Source organism: Tenrec ecaudatus, chromosome X (assembly GCF_050624435.1).
Source record: "Tenrec ecaudatus isolate mTenEca1 chromosome X, mTenEca1.hap1, whole genome shotgun sequence".
NCBI lineage: Eukaryota > Metazoa > Chordata > Mammalia > Afrosoricida > Tenrecidae > Tenrec > Tenrec ecaudatus.
The window spans coordinates 112,726,251-112,754,178 of record NC_134548.1 but is presented as its reverse complement, the minus strand read 5'-3'; the positions used below and the strand labels follow the sequence as shown (position 1 = coordinate 112,754,178).

The window sequence follows — 27,928 nt, the reverse complement described above, 5'->3', positions numbered from 1 at the left end:
AACTGGCTTATCTTTCTTTAATAACTAAATGACAAGTACTACACTCAAAGGACATTTTTAAAGTGAGGTCTATTTCAAATAAAAACAAAATAAAAGCAGCTAGGACATTTTCCAGAGTAAAGGGAAACTATAGACCTCCCTCTAGTGGCAAGAGATAAAAGCACTGCTGAAAAGCTGAATTGCTCCTTGTCGCTCTCTCTATAAGTGGAGGGTAGTAAAAGTTTGTGGGGAAATGGGATTTAAAATGATAAGGGAACATTTACACAAACATTTTGAAGCTCCCTTGTATATAAAACTGCTCACAGGTGTTTCTTTTATAAAATTATCCCTTGGACAAAATCTAAGTCAATATAATATGAACACAAATCAGATTGTTTTGACAACAGAAACAGAATGAATTTACTCACTAGGAATGTTCACACTTCTCTATAAATCTGTCTGATCTCTGGCAGGGGGGAACATGGGCACGATAGACATCATATTGCCAATGCCATTTAGGAAATCAAGGTTTTCATTAAAAAATACACATTTCTGATCACATTTAAGACCACATGGAGCGCTGGTGGCATAGAAGATATACGTTGCACTGCTAACCACTAGGTCAATAGTTAGAAACCACCAGCCAAACTTTGGGATAAAGATGAGGTTTTTCTACTTCTGTAGAGTTGCAGGCTCTAAAAGCCAAGGACAGGGGTGGCTCTACCCTGTCCTCTGGGGTCACTATGAGTCGGAATCAACTCAGGGGCACTAAGCTTGAATTTGGAGGAAACTGTGAGCAACAGGAAAGACAACAATTCTGTATTGACCAAGTATCTTGGAGGGAATATGGGAAAAGGAGCCAAAGCAGTTAACAGCAGTGGAAGTCATTAAAACTCAAGGTACATCAACATATACAAAAATGATGTCACAATAATTCTTCATAGCCAAAACAACACTTTTCATTCTGATCTCTTTCCATAGACAGCTCTGCCACATTGCCAGTTTTAATTATAGCCATCACACACCCATTAAGATTTAACTACTCAACTACTTTCAAGTACAGGAGGAACTCAAAATATAAACTACTGTGTTACAGCTACTGTTAATCCCTCAGAGTTTCAAGAAAAACAGCTTTTATATACATGGTAGTAAGTACAGAATGTACAGAAGATGGTTATATATACAAAGTGCATTAATATTGTAATACGTTTAACAGAAATACAGGAAATAAATCCTGGTTAACAATCCGATATATTACAATATTTAAAACTACTTGAAGATTCTCCAAAACAGTCGACTTCCTACTTGCTTTGGTTATGATATTTGGCTACCTAACTCACCTTTGTAACTAAAAAAAAAGAAAAATGTAACCATCTGTAAAATGTTTTACATATACTTGTGTTTATCTTTAAGTTTTTTTACAATAGTCCTACACATGTATATATATAAAGAATGGATAATACTTATGTCAAAATTAGAGTACCCAAATAGGAAATTAAATTGGTCCACCATAGGAATGCATATTATCTTCTGACATCCTAAAAGCCTCAGCTAAATAAAACCCAACCCCCAAATTGCAAGTTCAATCCAGTCAGTCAAGTACAATTAAAGAGCAAGTAGTTCCACAAAGTTAATCATGGCATCCCGCCATTGTTCCTTAGAACAATTCAGAATTGTGGTAACTTGTCAGTTGTATGCATGAATTCTATACCTACCTTTAAATAGTCAAAATACATATGCATAATTAGCATATGAATAGTTCCAGCAATTCTCCCTTTTCTCACCCTATTCTTCACCACCAAAAGGCGCCCGGATGTCCACAGGGTCCATTGACCAAGTAGCAACAAATCAATTTAACACTAAAGGGAGAACTACCCTTTGTTGAATTCACAGAAGCCTAAGCCAGTTTTTCTGAGTTCAGTGGGAGTGCCAAATTTAAAATAAATGTACTGTGGTTAAAACATTTAAAATTTCAATGGAAAATATCATCAGGGGAGAAGCTAAAACCCAAAATTTTTAATATTAGGAGAGAAATGAAAATATCTTAGCCTGTCAACTCAGGTCTTTGGCTATATCGTACAAGTTTCTTACCTGTAATAGCCAGCTAGTTACAGGAACTTATAACATTCCTTTTAAGCCTTTTTGGAATAAGTAAATTATCATCCACGGAACTGAAAATGAAGCATTCTCCATGTTCCAGATTCTCTGCTGACAGAGATGCCTAGGTGCAACTGTCTTGCAGATAGTTCTCACCCCCTTATCATAATTAGATTTTCAAGATCAAAGTAGAAACCAGACTTAAAGGAAATCCATAATTACCACCATGCGTATACATACAAATACTTATTTTCTTATAAATAGTTCTTTTGAGGATTAAGTTTAAATTTAGACTTGTGGAAATGTTAGGATTTTTTTTCATCGGGAAGACCATGAGCTAAATCCAACTGACAGTTTCCTCCATTGGATGCTTCAAACTATAAGCTGATATTAAGTAATGGCTTCCCAATTTCCAAATTTTTCTTAAAGATAAAAAATTTAAAGGTAATTTGGGAAAGGACAAATGGGGAGGGAAGTGTTCCAGCTATTAGTGCTCAAATGACAGCAACAAATCCCTAAAGTGAACAAAAACCACCATGCTACCATATGATCTAGGTTCCTGAAGTGGTTGGCCTATACTTCAGTTATCTTGTTTAAAATGGAATTCTAGCCTCTGACCTTTTAAAGCAGGGAGGAGGCAGGGGGAGGATACATTAAAGCATCTTTCAGTTCACTTTCTATACTATTCAATGACCTACCTGGGCCAAAAGGAAAATTATGCAAATGACATTAGATCTGAAGGTTTCTGTTTTGTTTTATATTCATTCATTCTATAACCATAGGTGGGCTTAATTTAAAGACTTTGCTTACTGTTTTCTTAGACCGTGGGCATTTTAAACAACGAGTTACATGTAGAATATATTTGCGTTTGAAAAAGCCTTTGACACAAAGTTCAGAGGTCACCATTAAGGCACATGAGGCTACAGAGTCTGTGCTGTAGAACCTGGAAAAAAACAAAACTTCTAGACTGGTGACATACTGACATTTTTGGCTTAAATGTGAAGAGAGTTGATGCTGTTCACATTTTTAAAGCTCATCAGAATCAGAAGCCTGTCTCTATACAATAGTTTCCTGTTGTTTTCTTTTAAAGGATATTGTTAAAGGGCGATTCAGGACTAAAAGTTGAATAAAACATGACTTCCATCCAACCTACAAAGAGTCATTTCATTAAAGACCAGTTTCTGGGATGGATTCAGCAAATATATGTTTTACCCACGGGACTGAGGAACTAGAAAAAACATCTATACTCTTAACAAGAAACGAAACAAGCCTTATGGCTAACAACACACACACAAAGGTTTTCTTTCCTCTGAGTTCTTGTGGAGACAGAATAAACTGACCCTTTATACCCACCTATATGCTGTATGGCATTGCCTTCTTCTTAGCTGCACAACCACAGAAAACCTTCTGTCATTCTATTTAGGGTTCGTGATATTAAACACTGTGACGGACTCTTAAACGAAAACTACAAGATCTCTACTGAAATGCTTCCGCGTCAATCTGTGGGAACTTGATTGTGGCCTTAGTGAACCAGGTTTATTTTTTATTCTCATAGTTGAAAATCGACACTAGAACAAAGTAAGTCTTTCTCCTTTTTAATATTTAAGATTCATATTTTTTAAAGACAAATAGTGGGTTGGATTTATTTTCAAGTGAACTCAAGAGATAAAACAGACAACAAATGACATGATCCAAGAAAAAGAGCTCAAAACCACTACATGAAGTAACCATAACAAAAATAACTCTAACATTAGCAAAGGACAAAACATTTTCTCTTTTTCTTGTTTTGTGGGTACAGGTAAAGAAAAACTCAATCTCCCACTTGGATCACAAGGAAGCCTAAATAGGCTTAATTTATTTTTCTTTTAATCAAAAGATATTTCAAATCTCCTCCAAATCAACTTATGTACTTATTACTAACATATAGTACCCTATAGACAGAGTCATTCAGATTTACACAGCTATTAACACGCAAACCCCTAGAAACTTTCAACATCGGCTTTGTGGTGCTTTGGTAAAACTGTTTATGATGACTGAAATTAAACTTAAAGTCATGAGACTACATGATTGGTGTGAGAAAGCAGAATGGATATTACATCACAGTCCTATACAGGATGTTCTTCTACTGATGATTCTCAAATACATGCTTCCAAATATTTAACAGATAAATGCTGTTCTTCCTTGAAAAGTAGGGAAAGACTAGCTAATCAGTCTCTTGATATTTTGCTTGTTGCTAAGGTCCAAAACTAAACTCGCTGCCATTGAGTTGATTCTAACTCATAGCAACCCTAGAGCAGTTCTAACTCTGTGGGTTTCCAAGACCACGAGATGGGTTCGCCGGTTAGCAATCCAACATGGAACCACCACACCATATCATTCACTCTTCTCTCCATGTACTCTGCCTACACATGGAAAGCAAACTGGAACCTTCCTCAGAGTATTGTGGAATCTTACCCCCAACTTTGTGAATAAGGGGGCACCAAACAGGGTAGGAGGAAAAGTCAGAAGAAGTATTCAAACTGAAAACCACACAAATATTAATGCTTTTCTCTTACTTGAACTTTAAAGTATGAATTTAGTGGTCTTTAAAAGGTTACAAGCATACCACAGACCTCAGCAAAGAGGTAAAATAGGGTTTTCATCCTTGGTTTCCAGTATTGATCATTCAAGGAGCCAAGATGAAAGTGAAATTTAAAGTAAAATTAAAAAAAAAAACAACTTCTAAATCTTAAGTGAAGTTTTCCTATGAATTGAAAATGTAGCGTCTTTCAGCTTTTTCTCTTTTTTTCTGAGCCCTTGGTATTAATCCCCCCACCCCCACTCCTACCCCTACCCTCGTCTTCTTTCAGTTTTTTCTTCATGAGCTACTAGATAGATCAAAAGGTAAAATTTTCTTTTAAAAGGTAGAAATCTTATTAATCTCTGGGCTCCTGGATTTTAAGACAGTGATTACAGCTCCTACTAAAGAAGCATCATTTCCCCAAAAATGTTATTCCCCTACCCCCAAAAAAGGCAAATTAGAAAGCAGTTTGATTGTCAGTAATCAGTTTCCATCTTTAACCCATGTGAATGTTCAAAGATGCGCAGAACATACATACTACTTCTAATACTCATTATAACAAACTCTCTATGAAAACACTTAAAACAACTCCACTAGAGTTCTATTAATAACCAATGCATTAGAGGGTTTTCTATAACCCATGGCTTGGTCTACTTCTAGCTCTTGATAGAGACGTTTAGCAGAATTTTAAGGGTTTTCATCAGTTAATGTTGAATGTGAACTTGTTTACATGCCGAAAGATGTTATAGCGAGTATTTAAAAATTAGAGCTGTGCTGAATAAATACATGGGGGGGAGGCAACAAGAAGGACTTTCAAGAAATTGTGCCTTTGGGAAAATTTCAGAAAGCAGTGAGAAATCAGAATTGCTTGGTTTGCCTAATTGCTTTCTCCATGGAAAATTAATCACATAGCATCACATCTAAAGTATGCTCCTAGAAACACAGTTTCCTCTGCAGTCACTAGTGACAGAAAAGGTTGAGTTTTCATAAAAGGAAAAACACAAACACCATCTGACAGGGAAAATGTTAGGGCCAATTCTTGGACCTTTGAGTTACTAATGAATGAAAGTAGCTAGAATCCAATCTAATGAAGGCACTTATAAAATGCAAAGCCATCTTCCCCACTTCAAAGAATGATTTCCACTAGGAACTAAGAATCACACTATATGGCCCTTCAGAAAAAGTAAACCAACACTACCGAAAGAAAATTGTAACATTAAGAAGGGAATTGAATTATAATCTCTTCACATGTATATATAGTGACAAAAATTACTTGCTGTTGGTACCTTTAAAGGGTTATAAACTCCAAAAGCACTAGTCTCAGGAAAAGCCCATTTAACTACAATAAAGCTTAAATAGTCAAAACATTTACCTAAATCAGTGGTTCTTAAACTAGTATCAGAATCAACTGGAACACTAGTTAAAACATCATGCAGAGTACTTCCCCGATGAGGTCAGGCGGTGGGGTGGGGGTGAGGCTGGTCATTTGTACTTCTTACCAGTGCCCAGGTGATCCTGGTGGTCTGGCCTGGAAATCACCTGCTGAGAACCACTGACCTATATGAATGGTACATCAGCACAACCCTAATCAGAATTTTGGTCAAGGTGCATGTAAATAAGTATGGATAGGATAGTGTAGCCTTTTCGTAACCCATGGGATGCTGAGCACTCACCTACATTGAGCATGTGTCACAAATTACTATTTTTATAGGGTGTTATATGATGGGGATGCATACTGGAGGTATGATATTGCAGAACTTTTTGTCTCTTGGTTTTTTACTAGCAGGTAAGGCTTACTAGTGTTACTTCTGGGTTGGGTCCCTGTGCTTTATCTGGAAGTTGCCTTTCTCACAATGGTTTCATAGTCATGAACTGACATATTTTCAGGTGCCCCTACCTTGTACATAACCTGTTAAAGACTCAAAAAGGTGGTGTATAGAGTCCCAAGGGACATATGTGTCCCATACAACAAAATCCCCATTTTGTAATAGAACTTCAGGACTGCACCTTGATTCTGCATGCCTTCCATCAATTAAAACACAGGTAACAACAACAACAAAATTCAAAGCTGGAAAGGACAGGGTCACGAAAGGGTTAATGCTTAGGCAGACCACTGAGAAATTTCCCACCCTTATTACATCAAGACATCTACATCTGCTTCATGGTCTTCCTCAGTCACTTTCAAGGATAGCACCTCTTCATTAAGGAAGAGCCCACTAAGCCTCTCCTTCCGAGCTTGCCTCTGCTCTTTCAGCTGCCTCTTGCGTAAGGCCTTCTGCTGTAACTTCCGCTGCTTGGAACGCTTCTGCCAAAATAAAGAGTTCTAAATCAGTGAGGTTCAAGTTCTGGGAAAATCCACCCCATTGTGTTTTGGGGCTTCCAAGTCTACATCTTCGGAATTGTAAGAGATGTTCATATTCCGCTGTAGTAACACACGTTTTGTTCCGGGAAGTGAATCAAATGACTCAGAGAGAAAAACGACTCCTCAAGATTATATTTTTATGGTATTTTGATCAGCAAATCTTTTTATTAGGAAAGGCTGAGACACTTTGACTAGTTATGTGTAGCCAGTTCTTTCGGAGACTTTGATCAAATTAAGGGACACTAGTATCAGTGCACAGCAAACACAATAAAAGGGAAAATATTGGATATGCATGCATACAACATGGCTGAAATCTCAAAGAATCATGCCTCTTTCATATTTATCAAAGTTTAATACCCCCTAAAAGTGCTATTAGGAACCTAGTGTGTACTCTCATTTTTGTCACTACTGAAGTGCTAACGGCAGATCCCGAGAAATGCCTTGGCCATCCCTAATGTTGGCTATGTTTCGGCTGCTCCAGTAAGCCAAGGAAGGAATCATTATGCATATGGAAGTCACCACTGGGTTTCCAAAATCAGACTTTCAATTTGTGCATGTACTCAAACTCACTGTCATTGTGGGTAGCACCACCCGTGTAGATTTCCGAAACTGTAATTCTTTACGGGAGTAGAAAGCCTCCTCTTTCTCCTGCAGAGTGGCTAGCGGTTTCAAACTGCTTACATTGCAGTTAGCAGTTTAACACATAACATATAACCACAGCACTGCCAGTGATCCCACATAAATAATGCACATACACAGAGCACATGTAGGAAATTAACATATTGGGGTTTGTGTGCTTTGCAAAAAAGCCACACAATGTACATATTATTTATATAAATAAACAGCTTAGAAAGTCCTTTGATCATTCTTTAACTGGTTCCAAATTTTGATGCCACTACAAGGATCAGAATCCACTTCCAAGTTCTAGATGTGTGCACGTGTGTACACACACACACACATTGCTAGGCATTCCGTATACATCTATTATCTTGGGGTTTGTTTTCCCTTAAGTGATGCAATATATTATACAGAATATCTTCAACTGTGAAAAGAGTAGACAGAAATGACAGAAAGCACTGTAATTGGTTCTATATTAACTAAGAAGAGGGATTTAGGATTAAAGCATTAGGAAAATGCTTAACACACATACAAAGCATGCATACAAAAAAACATTCATAGGAGCTACTAGACAGCAACATCAGCAACATAGTGAGAGTCACTCAATTGTGAGTTGCAGTCAATATTGCAATCTGGAGAATCACTCATCATTTCCAGCAATATATCTCCCTTAAAACAGACATCAAAAATCAAAGACAATATGCCTGTGGGTCCACACATTTCTCTCGAAGCATTCAACTTCGAATGCTTCATTCAACAGCAGCATATCCTGCTTCTTCATTTAAAAACCCCAACCCACAGGCATCTAGATAGCAGAAAAATTTCAACTCTTCAAGAAATTTATATGAAGTACTAATGTAAATATGGAAAGGTAAAATTTTGTATTGATTAGACGTTTTACTTTTGAATCCCGAATCCGCTCTGCTGCACTTGCAGACAGGTTGCTGTCACTGTGTGCTCGACTCATGTTGGCACTGGAGTTTGAAGCAGAGTTTCCAAAACTGGACCCACTGCTGCTTGCAGAACTGACCATGCTGGCACTGCTGCTGCTGGCACTGGCACTGGCACCGCTCACTCCACTGGTGCTTGGGCAACTAAAGTTGCTTCTCTTCCAGGCCTCTCTTGGAGGCCGTTGGCGAGGGCTATGCTCCTTGATATAGTTTCTGACCTTGGAACACACAGACAAAAAGTACTTAGTAGAACACCACAATGTTCTAGCTTCACAATGCTGGAGGGCAACAGAAGGACACAAGTGTTGTACTTCCATGTCAAGATGGTCAACGGTGTTGCAGAAACAGAACTCTCATCAAAATGGAGAAAGTGAAGAACAGAGTTTCAAATTCTAACTGAAACCAGACAGTTTATAGCTATGGAAGCTGGATGACTCCCTGAAACCACTGCTGAGCTAATCTTCAAATATTACACCGGAAAACAGCCCCTAATGTTGTCTTCAAACCAAAACACAGGTTAACTTGCGCACTGAGCTCTTTTAAGATCTATTGGCATGGGATGAAATTGACAACAACTCGGAAAATTAGACAGAAAATGTAGGGGGAGGGAATTTCCGTAAAGAGGAGAGGAGCGACCCAGCAAAGGCAGGATGTACAACTCACAGAACGTAGTAAGTGTCACTGAATTATACATATAGAAGTTGCTAGATTAGTGTATTGCTACATACATTCTCAACACTAAAAATGAATTAAGTTATTTCGTAAAAAGGGCTGCAGGCGCAGAGAGGCAGAAGATAAGAGCAAAAGAAATCAGTAAATTTAGAAAGAAGTGCCCCCAAAATTGACCTTGTTCAAAATTCTGGAAACTCTTAGGCAGAATTCATTTTTTTAAGTATATAAAATACAATGTGTAAATGAAAGGCTAGTGGTCTCTAGATTTTAGAATGATAAGAAATTAACACCCTGAAATAGAAGCTGATAACAAAACGAACTGAATGAGGTTCGACATTTTCAAAAGTCTCCACTCAAGATGATTTGAATAAGTTGCTGGTTATAGCAATCTTAGCTGGGCAGCAAGGGAACCTGTCTGCAAATGCAGGACATCCGCTTACCACACTAATGGAAAATTGGCTGGAACATAGAACACTGTATTATGTCTGTTGGGAAGATATGCTGAAATGAAACAAATTTTTGTGAATAATAATAATAAATGCAAAAACAAACCGCACAAGTAGAATATAAGACTATAAATATTCATCCAAGTCTACCAGAGGAAAAGAAATCAGAAATATCTTGTTTTTAAACGACATCAGAAATGCAGACTTCAGATGACATCCCATTTTACTCTACCCAGGCTTAGCTTTACTCTATTCCTAAGACTATTCAAAAGTTCAGATGGTCGCCACAGTAATAATGTCTTCACTATTTTGAGTATGTCTTCGATGTCTCTCTTTTACGTTGTGTTAGAATAAATCTCCACCCTAGCCTGACCACCCTGTACATGGTGAAATTAAGTTTCACAGACAACAAAAAGAGCAGGCTCTTGACCTACACTGATCCCAGAAAAGAACTGCCAGGTACAAGATAAATATACACCCTTTTAAAACCATACCGAGTTCTCTAACCGGAACATTCTTTTTTTCCAGTCTAACTATACATTTCACAGTGGTGCTTTTGATCCTAATTGTGTATTTTAATCTATAGTTTTTAAAGACAGTGGCATTCACAATAGCTGTACAATACAATCGGATATTGCTGTTTTTACATACCTGTTTCAGTTTTTCATCTGTGAGGCAGTTAAGTTCAATAATAAACTCACTGTCTGTAGGGGAGATTTGAGCAGACGGATCAATGATTTTAATAATATCAAGTTGTTCCCGAAGACCCATCTCAGTACTGACTTTACGACTCAGATACTCAATATATTCCACCTGTGTATAAAATAAATTTCAACAAACAAGATCAATGCTAACACCTCTGACCCTATAGTATGCCATTCACCTCTGACCCTATAGTATGCCATTTATAATGTTTACTTATCAGAAGTATTTAATATTTATGTTTGTTCCCTGTGAAGCATTTCATTAAAACTCAAATTCCAATTTACCAAGCAATTTATATTTGTCTGGTAACTTTAAATGGGCAAAACAGTGAGCTTCCCATGTCAACCACATATAATGCTTTTTGTTGAGAATGACAAGATTTAAAGTTGCAAGAGTCCACCAAGAAAATATTTTAATAAATAAAGAGGACTCAGAAAAATTAATGTTTTAAAACAAAACAAAGAAATGACAAGATTTCTACCTGTTCATCATTTGTCATGGCACTCCAAGGAAGTTCATCCAAATTCCGGTGCTTGTTTTTCTTCTTTGGAAGCAGGCAGGGGGAACTGGGAATACTGGGTATGGCATCAGAAAGTGCGTCACTCCCACTGGCAATGTCACTGCCTGGTAGCTTGTAAAGATAAGGTAGTGGGGGAATTGGGTAGAGAAGGCAGAAAACATTAATACATTTCAAAGACCGTAGCATATTTTACATTCGTTATATATTACTTTAAAAATAATACTGACGGCAAATATATTCTTATCTGATGGCATGAATTCTTATCTGTGTTCCAATTGTTAAGGGATGTGGACAACAATCATGGTATCAAGAGAGACCAGTCCCTGGAGAAAGACATCATGCTTAGTAAAGCAGCAAGTTAGCCAATAAGAGGAATGCCTTCAATGAGATGGCTTGGCACAGTGACTGCCACAAGGGGCTCAATCCTAAAATGTGTGAGGATGGCACAGGGCCCGGTGTTTCCTTCTGTTGATACATAGAGTTGCTATGAGTTGGAGTCAATTCAGTGACACCCAACAACAATAGCTCCTAGCCAGGCCTTTTTTACACAAAGCAACGACGTCAATATAATCTTTTTGTAGATTCATTCCGTCTAATTAACCATACTCTCCAGAAGCACACAAAAAATATGTTACAATATGCTAAATTGAGAGGTTTTTTAAGTTTTTCATTGGTAATGCAAATACGAGCTCTGATTTTCTAACGTAGGAGGATCTGATTGATCTGATCTAACTGAAATTTTGTCAAACTCTGCTACATACCATCAATATAAAGCTAACTAAAGTGTGGTCCTTTGTCCTCATGTCTGTATAAACAAGATCAAGACAAAAGTTTAATGAGTCACCTTTTAGCTAAATAACAGACTGTCTGCCAAAAGAAATATTATCATCTGTTTAAGATAATAAAAAATAAAAATCAGCTTTCTGAGACCCAGCAGTCAATGGATGTTCTGAGGCAAAGGTGAGAAGGGGTCAGCGAAACTAGATTAATGAAAATGAAACAACCAGAACGGAACTTATGAGAATGTTCACACACTGTGAAGACTATAACCAATGTCACTGAAAATGTTGGGTAGAAATTGTTGAATGAGAACCTAAACTGAGAGCACACTTTTTATTTTTAATTTGAAGATGATGTCAACATATAGCAAAACATTCCACAGACCAAAAATATTATGAAAGAAAAAAGTTGAAAATAAGACAGCATGTAAGTAAATAAAGGTGGTACATAAGGAAAAGTCTAGCAAATCAAATCACTTTAAAGTGAGATGAATAAAAATATGTGGTGATTCTATAGTGCCTATTAAAAAGAATAAATGTTACCAATTAGAATGAATTAACTTAAAATAAATGTATTTGTGTCAACAAAAAGAGGAAACCTTTTCTTCTGTAAGAAATACCACTTTTCAAAAAAAAAGCATGATTTGGTAAGTTATATTGGACCTAGGAACACTCAAAAAATTTTTTCCCATGTGAATTCATGGGAACTACTTCTTTTCTGTACACCATTTTGGCTTACAACAGATTTGATAGAAATTCTCTACTTTTAGGTAGCAAGGGAAACCAAGCTTTTGAAGTTACCCCACCAGAAGTGCTACCTTAGGCATGAAAACAATTGCCACCACGTGTATTTGGACTTCACCCTTACACACAGCATTCAAAGAGATAAGGAGGACATGGAGTGTAAGTTATGGTCCTTACAAAGAACTTTCGACTCAGCAACACAGATATATGTTTAAGCAACATAGCACATAACAAAAGGTAGGTTTGAAATAGCAGGTTTTCGATGGAAATTTCTAGCAAAGCTTGAGAAAGCTATAAGGGAACAACAGGCAGGCAAAGTGGAGGTTCAGGCAAATGGAAATGTTGAATGAAGATATAACAATGGGGCTGATCACTATGCCAGATTGACGCAGAGCATTTTGAGTGAAAGTGAGCAAGCATGTGCTTTTTTCCACCCCCATAAGTAACTACGATGCTTAAAATTTCTATTTTCACTTTGACAGTCATTGATAAATTCCACTGCATAAGTGACTGCTATCAATTTGTGTGACTTCCTTTATATTCCTATTAACCAACACCACTTGAATGGTTTCCTTAGCCTTAACCTTGGAGCCCTAGGGGTGCAGTGATTAAAGAAAGAGTTCAGTGGCCAACTGAAAGATGTGTGTTTCGAACTCATGAGAACCTTTGTCGGAGAATGATGGGGCAAGCTGCCTCCCTACAGATTTACATCCTTGGAAATTCTGTGGGGCAGTTCTACTCTGTCTTACACTCTAGGATTGTTATGAGTTGGAAGGACTCCATGGTAGTGGGTTTGGGTTTTTCCCCTAAAGTGACCTTGGTGATGCAATGAAAGGATTTTTGCTGAATGCAGATGTGAAAGCTATTGCTTTTCAGGCTTTAATGGCAAACAAAAGAAAATGCGATGCAATTTGGCTATTGAAAGCCTTCAAACTACAACATGACTAATAAAAATTTCTCTCTCAAGTTCCTAAAACAAGATGAAACTCCCATTAATAGATGCAAGGCTGCCCCTACACTTCGAGTTCCACTGATAAATGACAAAGGAAAACACAAAATGTCTATGCTTTCAAAGTTTACGGTAAAATTTCATCAAAATCTTTCAGTGACTTTCTGACAGTTGTCCAGGCACATAAATGTGGACCTTGAATTGTTTGTTTGTGGGGGCAGGGTTGGAAAGGGGCAACAATTCTTTGCCGATTTTTTTCAGAGAAGAGAGAAGTCCAGAGTTTAAACCCCAACTCCCTTTCTCAGTAGCACTGTAAGTTCCCGTTTGAGCTTTTAGTGTCTTCTGTTAAATATGTGTAATGCCATCATCTCAAAGGATTACTGAATATTGAGAGTTTTAAATGGAATGACATGCCTGGCATTTAAGAGATGCTCAGTAAGTAGATCTGCTTTTTCTTTTTGCCACCTCTTGCTATGGTTTTAAACTCTTTATAAAAGGTAGTATTTTTATAAGTTCTCAATGCCACTTGTTACTGGGGTGACTGGGTGGTTTCACACAAAGCAGTCTTTAAGAATGGCAGCAGGGGAGAGGGTAAAGGGGACTTGAGGTGAGAATTTAGTAAAAACATATAGCAGTAGACAAACCAATGCACACAATGGTGTTACAGACACCAATAAAATTAAAATGGAGACTCTGTGGCAAGCCAATGAATACTCAGAACAGAAGAATCAGAAGCTAAGTATGCTAAGTAGAAGTAGTAACTTGATGAAATTTTAAGTGAGATTAGTTTAAAAGTCCTTGAGGCAAAATGCAGTGCGGAAAAGACCTTGGAATGAGGGAAACTATTTTTGCCTTGGGTCAACTGAACGATGGAGTCTCTGGAGGAGGAAATGGGTCAGGGGCCAGCTGAGGGGCAGAAAGGTGGAGATTTGAGACCCCAGAGGCCCTTTGGAAGGCAGACCTCCTGGTTAGCTATCTACAAAGGGGCTTTAAAAGGTTGGTGGAAAACATAATGGAAATTTTCCACGAACTTTTTGACACCTCCTCATACTTCTAAAAAAATCTATAATTGAAAAGCCTATGATATGGTATGACATGTGAATTACATGTCAATAAAACCATTAAAAAACAACAACAAAAAGAAAAGAGTACAGAACACACAGTTCTACTCTGATAACTATGGATGGGTCACCATGAATTGGAATCGACTGGACAACAGTTGGTTACGATAAACAAAAATGCTCAGAAAAATAGGAGCAGGTATGAAACATTCTTCAACCCACAAACTCAAATTCACAGTCATCGAGTTGGTTCTGACTCATAGCAACCCTGTAAGACAGGGTAGAACAGCTTCTGTGGGGTTCTGAGACTAACTCTTTCTCCCACAGAGTGGCTGGTGGTTTCAGAATTGCTGAACTTGTTTGTGGTTAGCAGCGCAATGTGTAACACTGCGTTCCCGAGGCTCCCGAAATGTTTTTATGGAATAGAAATTTCCAAAGCTGCTTGATAAGTGAATGAATAAGGATATGAGTCAGACACATCATGAGCAACGAACAAAGAAACAATCCAAAACACCTGTGACATTTCAGTCATACAATGCACCCAGGATGACACAATTAATCCACAATATTGACAGCAAGAGAATTGAAGCAATGTTACAGATTTTCTAGTCCAACACCCTCATTTTACAAAGGACAATGATGTCTGACAGAATTCAGAGTAGGACACAACCCAGTGCTCTCAACTAGGTCATGCAGTCTTGTCATACAGGAAGTTTGGAATGCCAAAAGAATCAGTTTGGAGAAGGGAGTTTGTGGGGATATTGGGCAGAAGCAAACATAAGTGTCCTTTGAATAGACAACAGTCATTTTTACTACCCTAGAAGACATGCTAAATGCATACTGGATTATGGACTGGGCTGCTACCCACAAGGTCAGCAGTTCAAACTTATCAGCCATTCCTTGGGAGAAAGATGAAGTTTTCCGCTCCTATAACGATTTAAAGCCTTGAAAACACAAGGGGGCAGTTCTACTTTGCCCTGTGGGATATCACTAGGAGTCAGAATTGAATCAATGGCAGTGAATGAGTGAGTCAAAAAGTAAAACTGCTGTAAATGGAAATTTCAATACTGATCAATGACTGACTCAGCAGAACATAATCCTACCATCTAGTCAATTTTGACTCAGAAACCATGGCAGAGTGATTATGCATTGGGTTACTAACCTCAAGGTCAGTGGTTTGAAACCACCAGCTGCTCCATAGGAGAAAGATGGAACTTTCTACTCCTATAAAGAGTTAAGAGTCTCAGAAACTCCTATAGGGTCACAAGGGGTCAAAATCAAATAGATGGCAGTAAGTGGGTATGGGAGCAGACAGCCTCATCTTTCTCCCGGGAGCAGCTGCTGGGTTTTTGGATGAGAAATCTAGCAGTCCGATTCAATGCATACATGGCAGTGCCACCAGGGCTCCTTGCAGTGGGTAATAGGCTGGCATTAAATAAGAAGGTCATCCAAGTGGCAATGTCAAGTAGTCAATTGGAGATATGGGATTAGAGAAGAATTAATTACATAGGCTCTTTATCTATTTATTAGACCAGCAATTTACTCATTTCATAATTGCTAATACATTTCAGAAAAAAAGTGCTGCATAACCCTTATCCCCCATTTTTCAGGACACTATTAGGCATGTTTATAATATCAGTAGTAATTGTGACAAGTAGGAGGGATTAAATCAAACCTCTGCCATATTTTCTGCAGGATGCAGCAGAATTTTACAAGTAGGCTCATTTCATCAACAGCTGATATATAATTTTAGATTGTACCTCTAGGTTTCAACTGTGACAGCTGAATTACTCAGGCTTTAAATTTTCTGTGCTTTCTTTCTCAACAACAGAGAAAAAAAATCTCAAGCTCCAAGACTAGCCAGCCATATCAATAATAAAAGGACTACAGGCATAGAAAACTATCAAACTCCAGCCTTACATGTAGTTAATATTTGTCTTCCCAGATTCGACAAATCATTTTTATTTATTTATTTTTTTAACTATATTTATTTTTGTAGTAATAGAAACATCAGTTTTAAAAAGGCTTTAATAGATGTTGTTTTACCACAAAAATATTTTTTTAATATTGTAAATGATTTTTAGTTTATATTAATTCTAACATATACTCTATAATTACCCTCTTCGATAATTTACTGCTTGTCACTATGAGATCCCTCAAATACAAGAGAGCATTTTTAAAGCTTTCAGCATATTTAAATAGTAAATATCCATGGCAACAGAGTACCCATACTCCAATTTCACAAGTGGAAAAACCCATTACTGAGGCAGGCCTGATTTTTGTTCCGATGTTCTAGTCACTCATGTACATTAACAGTAAGTGGTTGGGTGGTAGTTTTCCACTCCAACTACTCATGAAATGAGTGAAGAAGAGAGCAATTAAAAACAAAGTGCCTTTTCCTTACAACATTATGGATGATGAGGACTCCAAATTAATCACATGAAATATGCATCAAAATAATTTTGGAATTACAACTCCATGTAATTATGTTTTATTAAGAATCCTTGTAGCCTGATTTTAAATATCAAATGAACTCCGAAATAAATTCAAAAATAAACTCATATACTTGTACTTGTCTGATTTTTTGTGCGCATACCAAGATAAACGCAAAGATTCTCATTTGTAATAGAAAAAGAGCCACCCCACCTTCAAACAGTTATCCACAAGTTCTTGTACAGCCAATAGCAGGAATCTGAGGTAGTCATTAAAAAATTGCATTGTGAAGATCATGAAAGAGTTTATATGGTAAATGAGGAAAACTTAATTATCAACTTCACAGCTAGCATGAAACTCATGGTGGTAGACCAAAGGCTTTTACACTAAGCTCAAGAACAAGACACAAAGATGCCTGCTTCCACCACTGCCATTCAACATTTTACTGGAAGTGTTAATAAAATAAATAAAAGACATCTGTGAGCTATCAATCAGGTCACAGCCTGAAAGGAAGACCCAAAACTATTTTCAGAGATGACATAAACCCATATCTAGAAAATCTCACACTCTACAAGATTAGGTACTGGAGCTAATAAATGAATGTTTCTCAATGAGCAAGCTAAAAAAGAACTTAAGAAAACAATTCCATTTACAACAGCATCTGCAAGAATGAAAAACCAAGGAGGTGAAAGAGTTATAAGCAGAAAATGACAAGACATTGCAGTTACAGAAATTTACAAAACCCAAATAGATACAGACACCATCTGTTCATGGATTGGAAAACTTAAATGTTGTTAAGATGGAAACACTACCCAAAGTGATATTCAGGTAGTACATGGTGCCTATCAAATTTTGAACTACCTCTATTTTGTAAAAACAGACAAACTAGTCCTAAATATTATATGGAATTGCAAAGTCCAGAATAGCCAGAGCAATCTTGATAAAGAGCAAACTGAAAAAACTCACACTTGCCAATTTGAAAACTTACCACAAAACTGTACTAAGCAAAATGTGTGGTAATAGCACAAGAACAGAAATACAGACCAATGGAATAGAACCAAGTTTAGAAATAAACTCATACACTTACACTTGTCTGATTTTTGAAGAGGATACCAAGACTATCTAATGGAGAAAGAACAGTGTTGTGGCAGTTAAATTTTATATCAACTTGCCACCTATATGAAAGTATACCAGTGGAGCCCAACCTATCAATCAGGTCACAGTCTGAAGATGCCCCTTTTGGGATGTGGCCTTTTAATAAGAGAAACATTGAGGACTTCTCCATCCTCTCTTTGCCCGCCTCCCTTCACCTTCATCCTTGCTGGGACTCTCTCTGCCTCCAGGATCAGCCCCATGTGGGCAGCTCCCAGGCCCTGGGAAAAACCTGGGAGATGCCTGCACCCTGTCATATTTCCACTGACCGTGGATCCTCACAACTCTGCAGCCACTGACCTGTGATCTCCTTAGATCCTGCATCACCTTTCTGTGTCATCAGCCTGCTGATACATGAGTCTGAAGAGTGCTCCGGAGAGCATCAAATCCACAGACTTACCTTAAACTGGGCTGCAATGCCTTCTTGATAGAAATTACTTCTTGATGTAAAGTTCTGTCTCATACATATGAGTGTCACTGGCGTTGTTTCTCTACACAACCCTGCCTAACACAAGTGGTGTTATTATACCTGGATATTCACATGCAAAAACCAGAATTTGGACTCAGATCCCACACCATAAAGAAAAAGAGTAAACACTGATCAAAGACCTAAATTAAGCTAAAATGATACATTCTTTGGAGAAAATACCAGGGTGCTTCAAAAAGGTCATAGAAAAACTATCAATTAGAAGACAATGGGATTTTTTCATCAATTTTTTTATCGTCCCTCATATAAGTAATCTTCATGATCTTGGATTGGATATTATTTTTAAGTATGACACTCAAAGCCTAAGCAATCAGAGACAAATAGATAAATTGGGATTGATCAAAACTGTAAAACTTCTGTGAGTCAGAGGTGAACACCCGGTTTGCATAAGGCTATAGATGACAGAGGAAACCCAAAATCTATCTGCAGGTTTTGCACCTGGATGAAGCCGCTGGTGAACCCTCTCTTACCACAGTCAAAGGATGGGAACAGCTTTGCTATCAATAGAATGTGTTGTAAAAGCAATTGTGGATGATGTAGTTACGTTAGAAGGTAATCCCTTATCACTTGATCGTTTTAATCCATCAGTTTTGAATATTTCATGCTTTCTTTTTGATTGAAGTTTTTCTTTGTTTTGTCAAGTCATTGTTGGTGGTTTTATTTTGTTTGTTTGCTTGCTTCCTATTTGTGTTTTATATGATTTTTCTGTATATGAAACCCAGGATAGGTAAATCACTAGAGATAGTAACTGGACTGATAATTTGTCAGGGGCATGGTAAGGAAAGATCGGAGGGAAATGAGGAGCTAACAACAATATATACAAGGAAAAAATGTTTTAAACCTGATTGTGGTGATGACTGCACAAATCTTAACATGATTGAACGATTAAATTGTATGATGTGAAATATATGGCAATAAAACCATCAGAAAGAAAGAAAAAGGTGAAGACAAACCATAGAATGGGATAAAATATTAGCAAATCATCTATCTGATAGGAATCTAGTAGCCAGAATATATAATTAGCCCTTACAAGTCAACAATAAAGATAAATAACCCAATTAAAAATATAAATATTTCTCCACAGAAGTTAAGCAAATGACCAAGTGTTACATGAAAAGATGCTTAATATCACAGGTCATTAGGGAAACAATTCAAATCCACTTCATACTACAGAAGGTAGATAAAATAAAAAACACAGATTATGACAAGTGTTGATAATGATGTGAAGAAATTAGAAATTAGAACCCTCATACAAGGCTGGTGGGAATATAAAATGGTGTGGCAAGTACAAGCACAATTGAAGGAATACAAACTAGAAAAATCTAGGGGGCTCTAGGTTATTTTTTACTTCTTTTAAAACTTCTCTTAATTTTCAGTGCAACATTACAATAGAAAACAAAGGAAAACCCTGAGACCCATCTAAATATCTGTCACTAAGGGAATGATGAAATAAATTATGATGCAGCAATCAAAAAGAATGAGATATACAAGTTGAAAAACGCCAAGGGTTGAAGAAGACTCCCAGCCAATGATATGCAAATGGGCTTCTATGGGTGCAAGCATTCAACATGATAACCGCGGCAAAGGGGAACGTGGAGACTATTCTTATCAATTTTATGTCATTCTGAGCTATTTGGATTTTATAATAAAAAGGTTTTAAACAAAACAGCCTGGACTATTCAGATGGCTTTTGACCATAATAGGTAGGCACTCATATGTCTGTTAAGGTAAGGAAGACATTTTTTATGTGTTAGAAATGCTTCTTTAAATGTTACTGTCTTTTCCATTCAGAAAATGCATGCTGAATCTACAATCTACATTTTCTGGAAGATTACAGTCATTATGAATCAGCATTTTCAAACAATCTGCCATTTTCAAACACAAAGCCATTTCACAGGACTATGGGCACTAAGAGAAGGAAAGCATCTCTCTGTACAAAGAGAACAAAGAATGAAAAATTATACCATTATTTCAAAGAGCAATAAAAATTATGTATTTATGGTAATCATGGTTTCTGTTCTTCGATACAGTGACCCTGATCTGAGTACATTGTGCCTATGAGGACACAGATGTAGACGAGTAAATTTGCTTGGCTTCCTGCACCGAGAAGCCGGATGATATATATAATAATAATAATATTATCCAAGTACTAAATTACCCGACAAGCTACAAAAGGACATCAGTAATATGGAAAACCTAAAAGCTACATTAACAACAATCAAGGATCCATATTACATCTTATAATTCTTAACCTTCAAACACATTGCCAAAAATCACCAGGAATGGATAAACACTGGAGCAATGTGCTTGCGGTTGGGGATGAACATGTTAAAATGCAAATACATATTTCTATTTATGTGGCAATGATGCCAATAAAAGAAAAAACATTTATATATGTATATATATATATCTACCTGCCATTCAAACTCACTATCTGACCAGTCCCAGTAAGTGCTGATAGAAGAAGAGACATCACTGCAGACACTTCCTTCAGGGAATAAATCAAAAGAAGTGAAGTCTTGATCGTCTAACAAGGAATAGCAGTCATCTTGGTCTCCAACAGACACGGATGAAAACAGCTCCTCACTGCACTCTGAACTGGCAACACTTGTTCCACAAGATGTTAAGTTCCACCTGGCAAAACACAACACAAAAGAAATCACAAGAGGAACTACAATTTTAAGACATTAATGGGAAATAGGTCTATATATTGAGATATGACCAAGATACGTTGTGATTATTTTTAAAGAGTCCTTATCTTTTAATGACACACACACACACACACACACACGAAAGAAATAGATCTGGAATTTGGCTCAAAGAGTAAGGAAGGCAGTTTGGGAATGGGGAGAAGTATAGGTGAAGCCTGTTCCAGGGATTGGAAATCTTTGAAGGAGCAGGCAGGCTCATCTCTTCATCTTTCCTGTGGGGCGGCTGATGGGTTTGAACCACCAATCTTATGGTCTGTTCATCATCACTGCACCCACAGCAAGGAAAAGGTGATATCAACAGTTTAAGGCAGCCCACATTTTGTATGAAGAGTAATGAGTACAAAATACAGTAAGTACTCTGCACAAAGTAACTAATTGTGTAAAAGAAGAGGGGAATTTTTTAAATGGCTACATTGAGAAAAACTGGATTTAATGAAGGATAAGTAACAACTAAATAATAAATAACAAGCTTTCTTCAGGAAGTTATTACTTCAGCAGCTTATTAGTATCAGAAAGGCGGAACCATTATTTTAAGGATGAATTCCCTATACTGCTTCCAAAAGCATGATAGGAGTGGAGGATTATGCCCAAATCTACATTTCTAACCTGGATATTTCTCCAAAGATTAATTCCATTCTCAACCAGTCCCCCAATCCCTCCTGACTTTGCTAAGGACCCTTTCTTCAAGGAAGGGGATACTTCCATCCACAGCCAGCATACATACACATTTGATTTAGAAATCTAGAGAAGAAAATTGGGGGTCAGAGGGTTCTAAAAGACACATGATAGGCTTGGATTTTTTTTAAGTTAATGGTAATTGAAAATGGGGATTTCAAATCACATCACTGAGTAATTGATTCATACAATAGTATATTTCATATCTTGCCAAATAGGGAGTATAAAAAGTAAAGACACTGTCCTCCTACAGACTTTTCACAACTGTTTAATGTCAAGATACTGAAGCACTCCTGAAAGGCGATGAGAACACATCTGACAGCAGTAACCTGCTTCATCTCATCCCTTTATTACAACCAAAATGCGCTGCCAATGAGTCCATTCTGATTCATAGTGACCTTATAGGATAGAGCAGAACTGCTCCTGTGGGTTGCCAAGACTAGAACACTTTATGGGAGAAGAAAGCCTCATTATACCCATTTCTCCCCAAGAGCAGCAGGCTGACCTTGACCTCAACTCCTGGTCATTTTATCCTTGAGCCTACCATAATTATGCACTTTTTTCAATTTGTTCAATGGTTTTATTTTGTTTTGTTTGTCTGTTTATGGTGGTTAGCAGGGCAGGCTGGTGATTAACATGGTTGATGTACAAAAAACAGAGCTGAGAGAGAATGTTGCATCAGAACAATCCTGTCTCCCAAACCAGCAAAAACAAGTTCAAAATGTGCTGTATTTCTTATGCTTTCTAAACATTTGTTTACAAGCCTATTAAAATTTCTTTTTTTTCTTTTATTTTTTGCCTATTTAAATTTCTTTGTGTCTCTTCATTTTCACTTTCTCATCATTCTGGACAATTCTAAGTCTGCTCTAAGATTCTAAAAGACACTCTTATGACAGTGTGAATTCTTAGGAAACTGGCTGTGTCCATGTAATTTGATTGTCCACTGAACCTAGCCTAGTGACCATCCAACCGAAGTCACCAGTGTCTTTCATCTGAACACTGCCTGCATTAAACTGTCAATCCTCTGTTTTTGCCCAACGCAAGCATTTCTCCCCTAGTTACTATCTGCTTTTTGTTTTTCAATAAAAATACTTCCCTTTCTCCTACCCAACCTTTCACAAGGCACGTAGGCCATAAGTATTAGTGATTTGACTCGTTTCGTTACTGGAGATTGTCGATGTGGCCCAGATTCAGGCGAATGAGCATGAGCAAACACAAAACTGTGGACATCATCAGAAGGCACTGTTTGAACAGCCTCCGAAAGTCTTCTCGTCAGCTATCAAGCAGGGTGCAAAAGATAAAGGAAAGCAAATGGGTAAATCAAGCTGGTAAAGCAAATATCTACCCACTGACAAACCTCCACTTTCCATGAAATTTGTTTTCAGTTACTGAAGCGAAAGCCGATCTCGGCTACTTAGATCTGATTTTTAGAAGGCTGCTAGAATTGGTGAATGCCAATGAACTGGGAGGGGATGCACAATATGGACAATCTTAAAATTAGAAACAAAAGACCCAACCCCCTAAACTCATTTTTGCCTATGTAGATGTTTTAGCCATTCGCTTCTCCCTGGAAAGAAAATGCCTAGAAGTATATAGTCCTCTGCAATGCCATCATGAAGACAGGTAGGAAGGGAAAACACCCCAGACAGGAATAAAAAGGCAAGCTAGTCGACGACAGGAACATCTGCAAAAATTATTCCCTAATTTTGTGTCCCTTGATCTCTGCCACAAAGGGTACAGGAGACTCCCTACTGCTATTCCAAGTCTTGCAAAAAGTAGGGTAGGAAAAAAAAAGGCAGGGTAGGTTAGAACCTTTAAAAAACCAACCAGCAGATAGATAGCAACTAGGAAAATATAATGGTTCACATGGGAGAACAGGTACTTCACAGGAACCACCTACGTCCCTGTGCCTCACCTCACTATCCCATTTTGGAATATAACCTTGACCTGACTGTGATTCCTAAGAAAGGGTCCTGGCAAAACACAAGGAAGGAATGGGGAGGAGAAACAGAACAATCGCGAAGAAACGTAACACCCACTCAATCTCCTACACTGGTATGGTCAGTCCTTTCCTCTAGCCGCCATCATCTGAGGAAGGTGGATTTTGAAATCACTGTGCTTTCCTGCGTGTGCGGTTGGCTTTGCTGCAAAGCACCAAAGACCAAATACGTACAAAAGTAGGCTTCTACATAATTTTAGCATGCAAAACATCCAGAGCACACTTGAGCACATGAGTACTTCATCTATAATGAAAAAAACCTGAACTCACTGCCAATCGAGTTGATGCCAACTCATAGCGACCCTGCAGGACAGGGGAGAACTGCCCCTGCTGAGTTTCCGAGATGAACTGTTAATCCTAATAGAAAGCCCTATCCTTTTCCCTCAGTGCGGCTGGAGGTTTTAAACTGCTGACCTTATGGGTAGCAGCCCAATGCATAACCACTGTGCCACTAGGGCTCTGTACTTCAGCTATGTGAGGGTTAAATATAAATAGGCTTTTCTGAGATGGTCTGCAAAATGATAAGGACCATTTCTAATATCAGTTTAAAGTTTTATCAGGGACTCCAATGGCTTGGCTTTGCCTAAGTTTGATGACCTTCAACTCAGCCTTTTTCTTCCATGTTTCAGTTTCCTCACTTATACCAGGAGAATTAGGAACAGTACAACCATGTCCGTTGGAAACATCTTAACACTTCTGCTCCATGTGATTATTTAACTATGAGGCCACGCTTTCCATAGACTACAACTTCCCTTTCAGTAAGGATTGTGTTTTATATTCTCTCATACCTGGGTAGGAGCTAAAGCCTTCAAAGAGTTCACAGCAACAATGTGGATCAGAAATCAGAACAAGAAAAAATAATTGACCACCAAAATTCTCCAAAACTGACCTCCTGCCATTGTCCTCCACCCACCAGGATTTTTCCATCTTTTCTCAACCCCACACCCCGCCCCAGTCTTTTGTGTCCATATCTCAAATCTCCACCTAGGTAAGGGTTGCATCTAAAACAGCTTAAAATCTTCCACAACCCTACATACTAACACTTCAAGGCTGGCATGAGCGAATTCTCCAGGACGCTCTATCTGCCAATAATATCAGCCAGCAAGAGCTGCACCTCCGAATAAATTTGTACCAAGCGCCTTTAAAAATTTGGTGGAAAAATTCCATTCTCTTTTCATTTCTTCACGAACCTTTCTGAAGCCCCGTTGTATGAGTCCACCCTAGCGTCACTCCACCACCCGCCACCTCCACCTTTCCTCCACTGGGGCAGCAAAGCAAGGGAATGCTAGAGGAAGCATCCAGATCCAATGAAGCTTATCCATTTTGGAAGGATCTGTAGAACTAAGTTCATAAAGGGGAAAGAAAGGGGGTGAGGGGTTGTGGGGTGTGTGTGTGTGTGTGTGTGTGTGTGTGTGTGTGTGTGTGTGTGTGTGTGTAAATCGTCTGGTTTCCTAGAGCTGCACGAAAAAATAAAGAAATAAGAAAGGGGCTTGGGTAGGTGAGGGAGAAAATACGGCTGTGGATTGGGGAAAATTAGAAGTCCTAAATTTCAAAGTCACCTTTCAAACGATCCCCGGCTGGATTTTGATCTGTACGAAATCTACTAGCTAGGGTACTGGAAACAGAAGGGGTTAAACTTTAGGGACGGAATGGAAACAGGAGACTGTATGGAAACAGGGCAGCATCTAAAACTCCAGGGCGGGGGGTTTGGGCCTTGCAGGGTACCCATGGCGGCAGGGGTGAGGCGAGGAAGCAGCGAAAGGAAGAATCACTTTAGCCAAAAAGATGAATAGAGAAAAGCGCCAAGGTAAAATGCCGGTTGAAAGGAAAATCGGAGGGCATGGGTGAACATGAACTGGAGGGGGTGGGGAGCAGGCCAGGGACCGGGAAGGAGCCCGGAAAGGAGCGACGGTCGGAGAAAGGTGGGGGAGGGGGGTAATGGACGCCGGTGACCAGGATCTGGGAGGTCCCGGAGTTCTCTGGCTCGAAGCCGGGCTGTGGGAAGGAAATCCATCCCTGACCTGGCAGCGGCTGGTACCTGTTGGTGTGGAAGCGGTGGAGTGGGTCGGTGCGATGGCAGGAGGACAGCTGGCAGCCGAAGTCACTGATGATGTCCAGGCAGCCGGGCTCCTCGCTCAGGCAGGTGCCCACCCCGCGAGGGGGTCCCAGGAGCTGGAAGGGCTCTTCGGGGGTGAGGAACTTCTCGTACGAAGTGGTGGCCGACGCCTCGTCGGACATGGCTGCAGAGAGCCTGGCCCCGGTTTGCTCTGTGGCTCGGAGAGGCACTCGCGCTGGTCCCTGCCCCCACTCCAACCTGTCCGCGGCGGCCGGGTGTGCCCGCAGCAGCTCACCGGCAGGCTGCCCGCCGCTGCCTAGAGAGTGCGGGCCGAGGAGGACACTGCTCCAGGCCACCACGACCCGCCGGCTCCCCAGTCGGCGCCCCAGTGGCCTCAGCAGCTGCCTAGACGGCCACCGCCACCGTGCCGCCTCCCACAGTGCCTGGCCCAGCCCAGTCCGCACAGCGCCGCAGCCATCTGGCCCGGCCCGCCCCGCCCACTGCGCTCGCCGCTTTCCGAGGCTGCAGTCCAGCGGGCGCCCGCCGGGAGCGGAAGGGCAGCGGGGAGCCGCACCCCCTGCCCCCTGCCGGAGCGGAGGAGGAACTGAACCTTCCACGGCCCTGAGCCGGCCTCCCCGCCCGCGCTTCCAAGCCTTCCAAGCCTCAAAGCTGACTTTCTGGGCGCTGGAAGGGCCCGTCGCTTCTGGCCCAGCTTCTGCTCCGCCGTTCCACCCGCGCTTAATTACGAAGCAGAAAGCCGAAGCCAGGAGAAAAGGGACGTAGTCAAGGTCACACTGCGGGTGTGGGAGAAACAATCCTGATGCCCTGGCTGCCAGCATACTTGAGCCCCCTTTGTCTATTCAACAAGTATTTCTTGGGTGACTGTGGAGTGTCTGCCCAAGACTGTGCAATGAGCTACTATGCGGGGAAAGGACATCTATTGTAAGGAGCCCTGATAGCACAGTGGGTTTGGGCCGCTAAACGCATTCCCTATAGTAGGAGTAGGGAACGTTTTATTACGCCAAAAGCCATTTGGGTAATCTCTGGTGGCTTAATGGTTTCCAAGCTGGGCTGCAATATGCAAGGTCAACAATTCTGCTCCCTTAGAGAATTACACTCTCACAAACTCACAGGGGCAGTTCTACCCCGTCCTGTAGTGTTGCTATGAGTAGGCCTCGACTCAATGGCAGTGAACTTGGTTTTTTGATTTGCCAAACATTGAATTAATAGCGTTGGGGTAGTAACTACAGAGTCTGCTGTTCAAAACCACCAGCTGCACTGCGTGAGAAAGACTAGGCTTTCAACTGTAAAGAATTACAGTTTTCAAGTAGCGAAATCAGGTGGGGAAGGGAAAGGTGGGGGGAGACAGGGGGAACTGATCACAATGATTTACATATAACCCCTCCCAGGGAGACAAACAACAGAAAAGTGGACGAAGGGAAACATGGGCCAGTGTAGGACATGAAAAAAAGTAACAATTTATCAATTATCAAGGGTAAGGGAGGGGGGAAATGAGAAGCTGATACCAAGGGCTCAAGTAGAAAGTGTTTTAAAAATTATGATGGCAACAAACGTACATACGTGCTTGATACAATAGATTGATGTATGGATTGTGAGAAGAGTTTTACGAGCCCCCAATAAAATGATTTTAAATAAAAATAATTATAGTTTTCAATGGCACTGATTTACACAAGTAGAAGTTGTGGAATTGGAGAATGTACTTTTGTGTATATTTTTGCCACAATGAGGGGAAATTAGTTACATGGATAACAATGACTACAGGGAAGAAGAAAATGTCTAGAATTGAATAGGATGACAATTGTACAACTCTTCTTGATATGACTGAATTATTGAATTGTATGACATGTGGACAAAGTCCTAATAAAACTGTTAGGAAAAGAAAGACCGTCTTGGAAACTCACACAGGCAGTTCTGTTCTGTCCTGTAGGAGTGCATTGTGTTGGCATGGACCC

General features: G+C 39.3%; 1 protein-coding gene across 2 annotated transcripts; it reads right to left on the bottom strand.

Moving 5' to 3' along the window:
- On the bottom strand, window positions 1-26,430 carry FAM199X (family with sequence similarity 199, X-linked). Of its 2 annotated transcripts, none has more exons than XM_075539618.1 (6): window positions 25,938-26,430; window positions 20,929-21,148; window positions 10,871-11,020; window positions 10,336-10,497; window positions 8,647-8,784; window positions 1-6,941 (listed from the first exon to the last, which is right to left on the bottom strand). In XM_075539618.1, the coding sequence occupies exons 1-6, from the start codon at window positions 26,135-26,137 to the stop codon at window positions 6,771-6,773; spliced, it is 1,041 nt and encodes a 346-aa protein (XP_075395733.1). In that variant the 5' UTR covers window positions 26,138-26,430; the 3' UTR covers window positions 1-6,770. The 2 variants fall into 2 exon arrangements, with proteins under 2 accessions (XP_075395733.1, XP_075395732.1); XM_075539617.1 differs by having other exon boundaries at window positions 8,518-8,784; window positions 25,938-26,429.
- Window positions 26,431-27,928: the final 1,498 nt, after the last annotated feature.

Bases quoted from the DNA above. Each gene is read 5' to 3' on its own strand.
- FAM199X (XM_075539617.1), bottom strand. From the start codon at position 26,137: ATGTCCGACGAGGCGTCGGCCACCACTTCGTACGAGAAGTTCCTCACC. The intron at 21,149-25,937 runs GTACCAGCCGCT...GTGTTTTGCCAG, and splicing joins CACCGCTTCCACACCAACAG to GTGGAACTTAACATCTTGTG. The intron at 11,021-20,928 runs GTAGATATATAT...TATCTTTACAAG, and splicing joins ATAGTGAGTTTGAATGGCAG to CTACCAGGCAGTGACATTGC.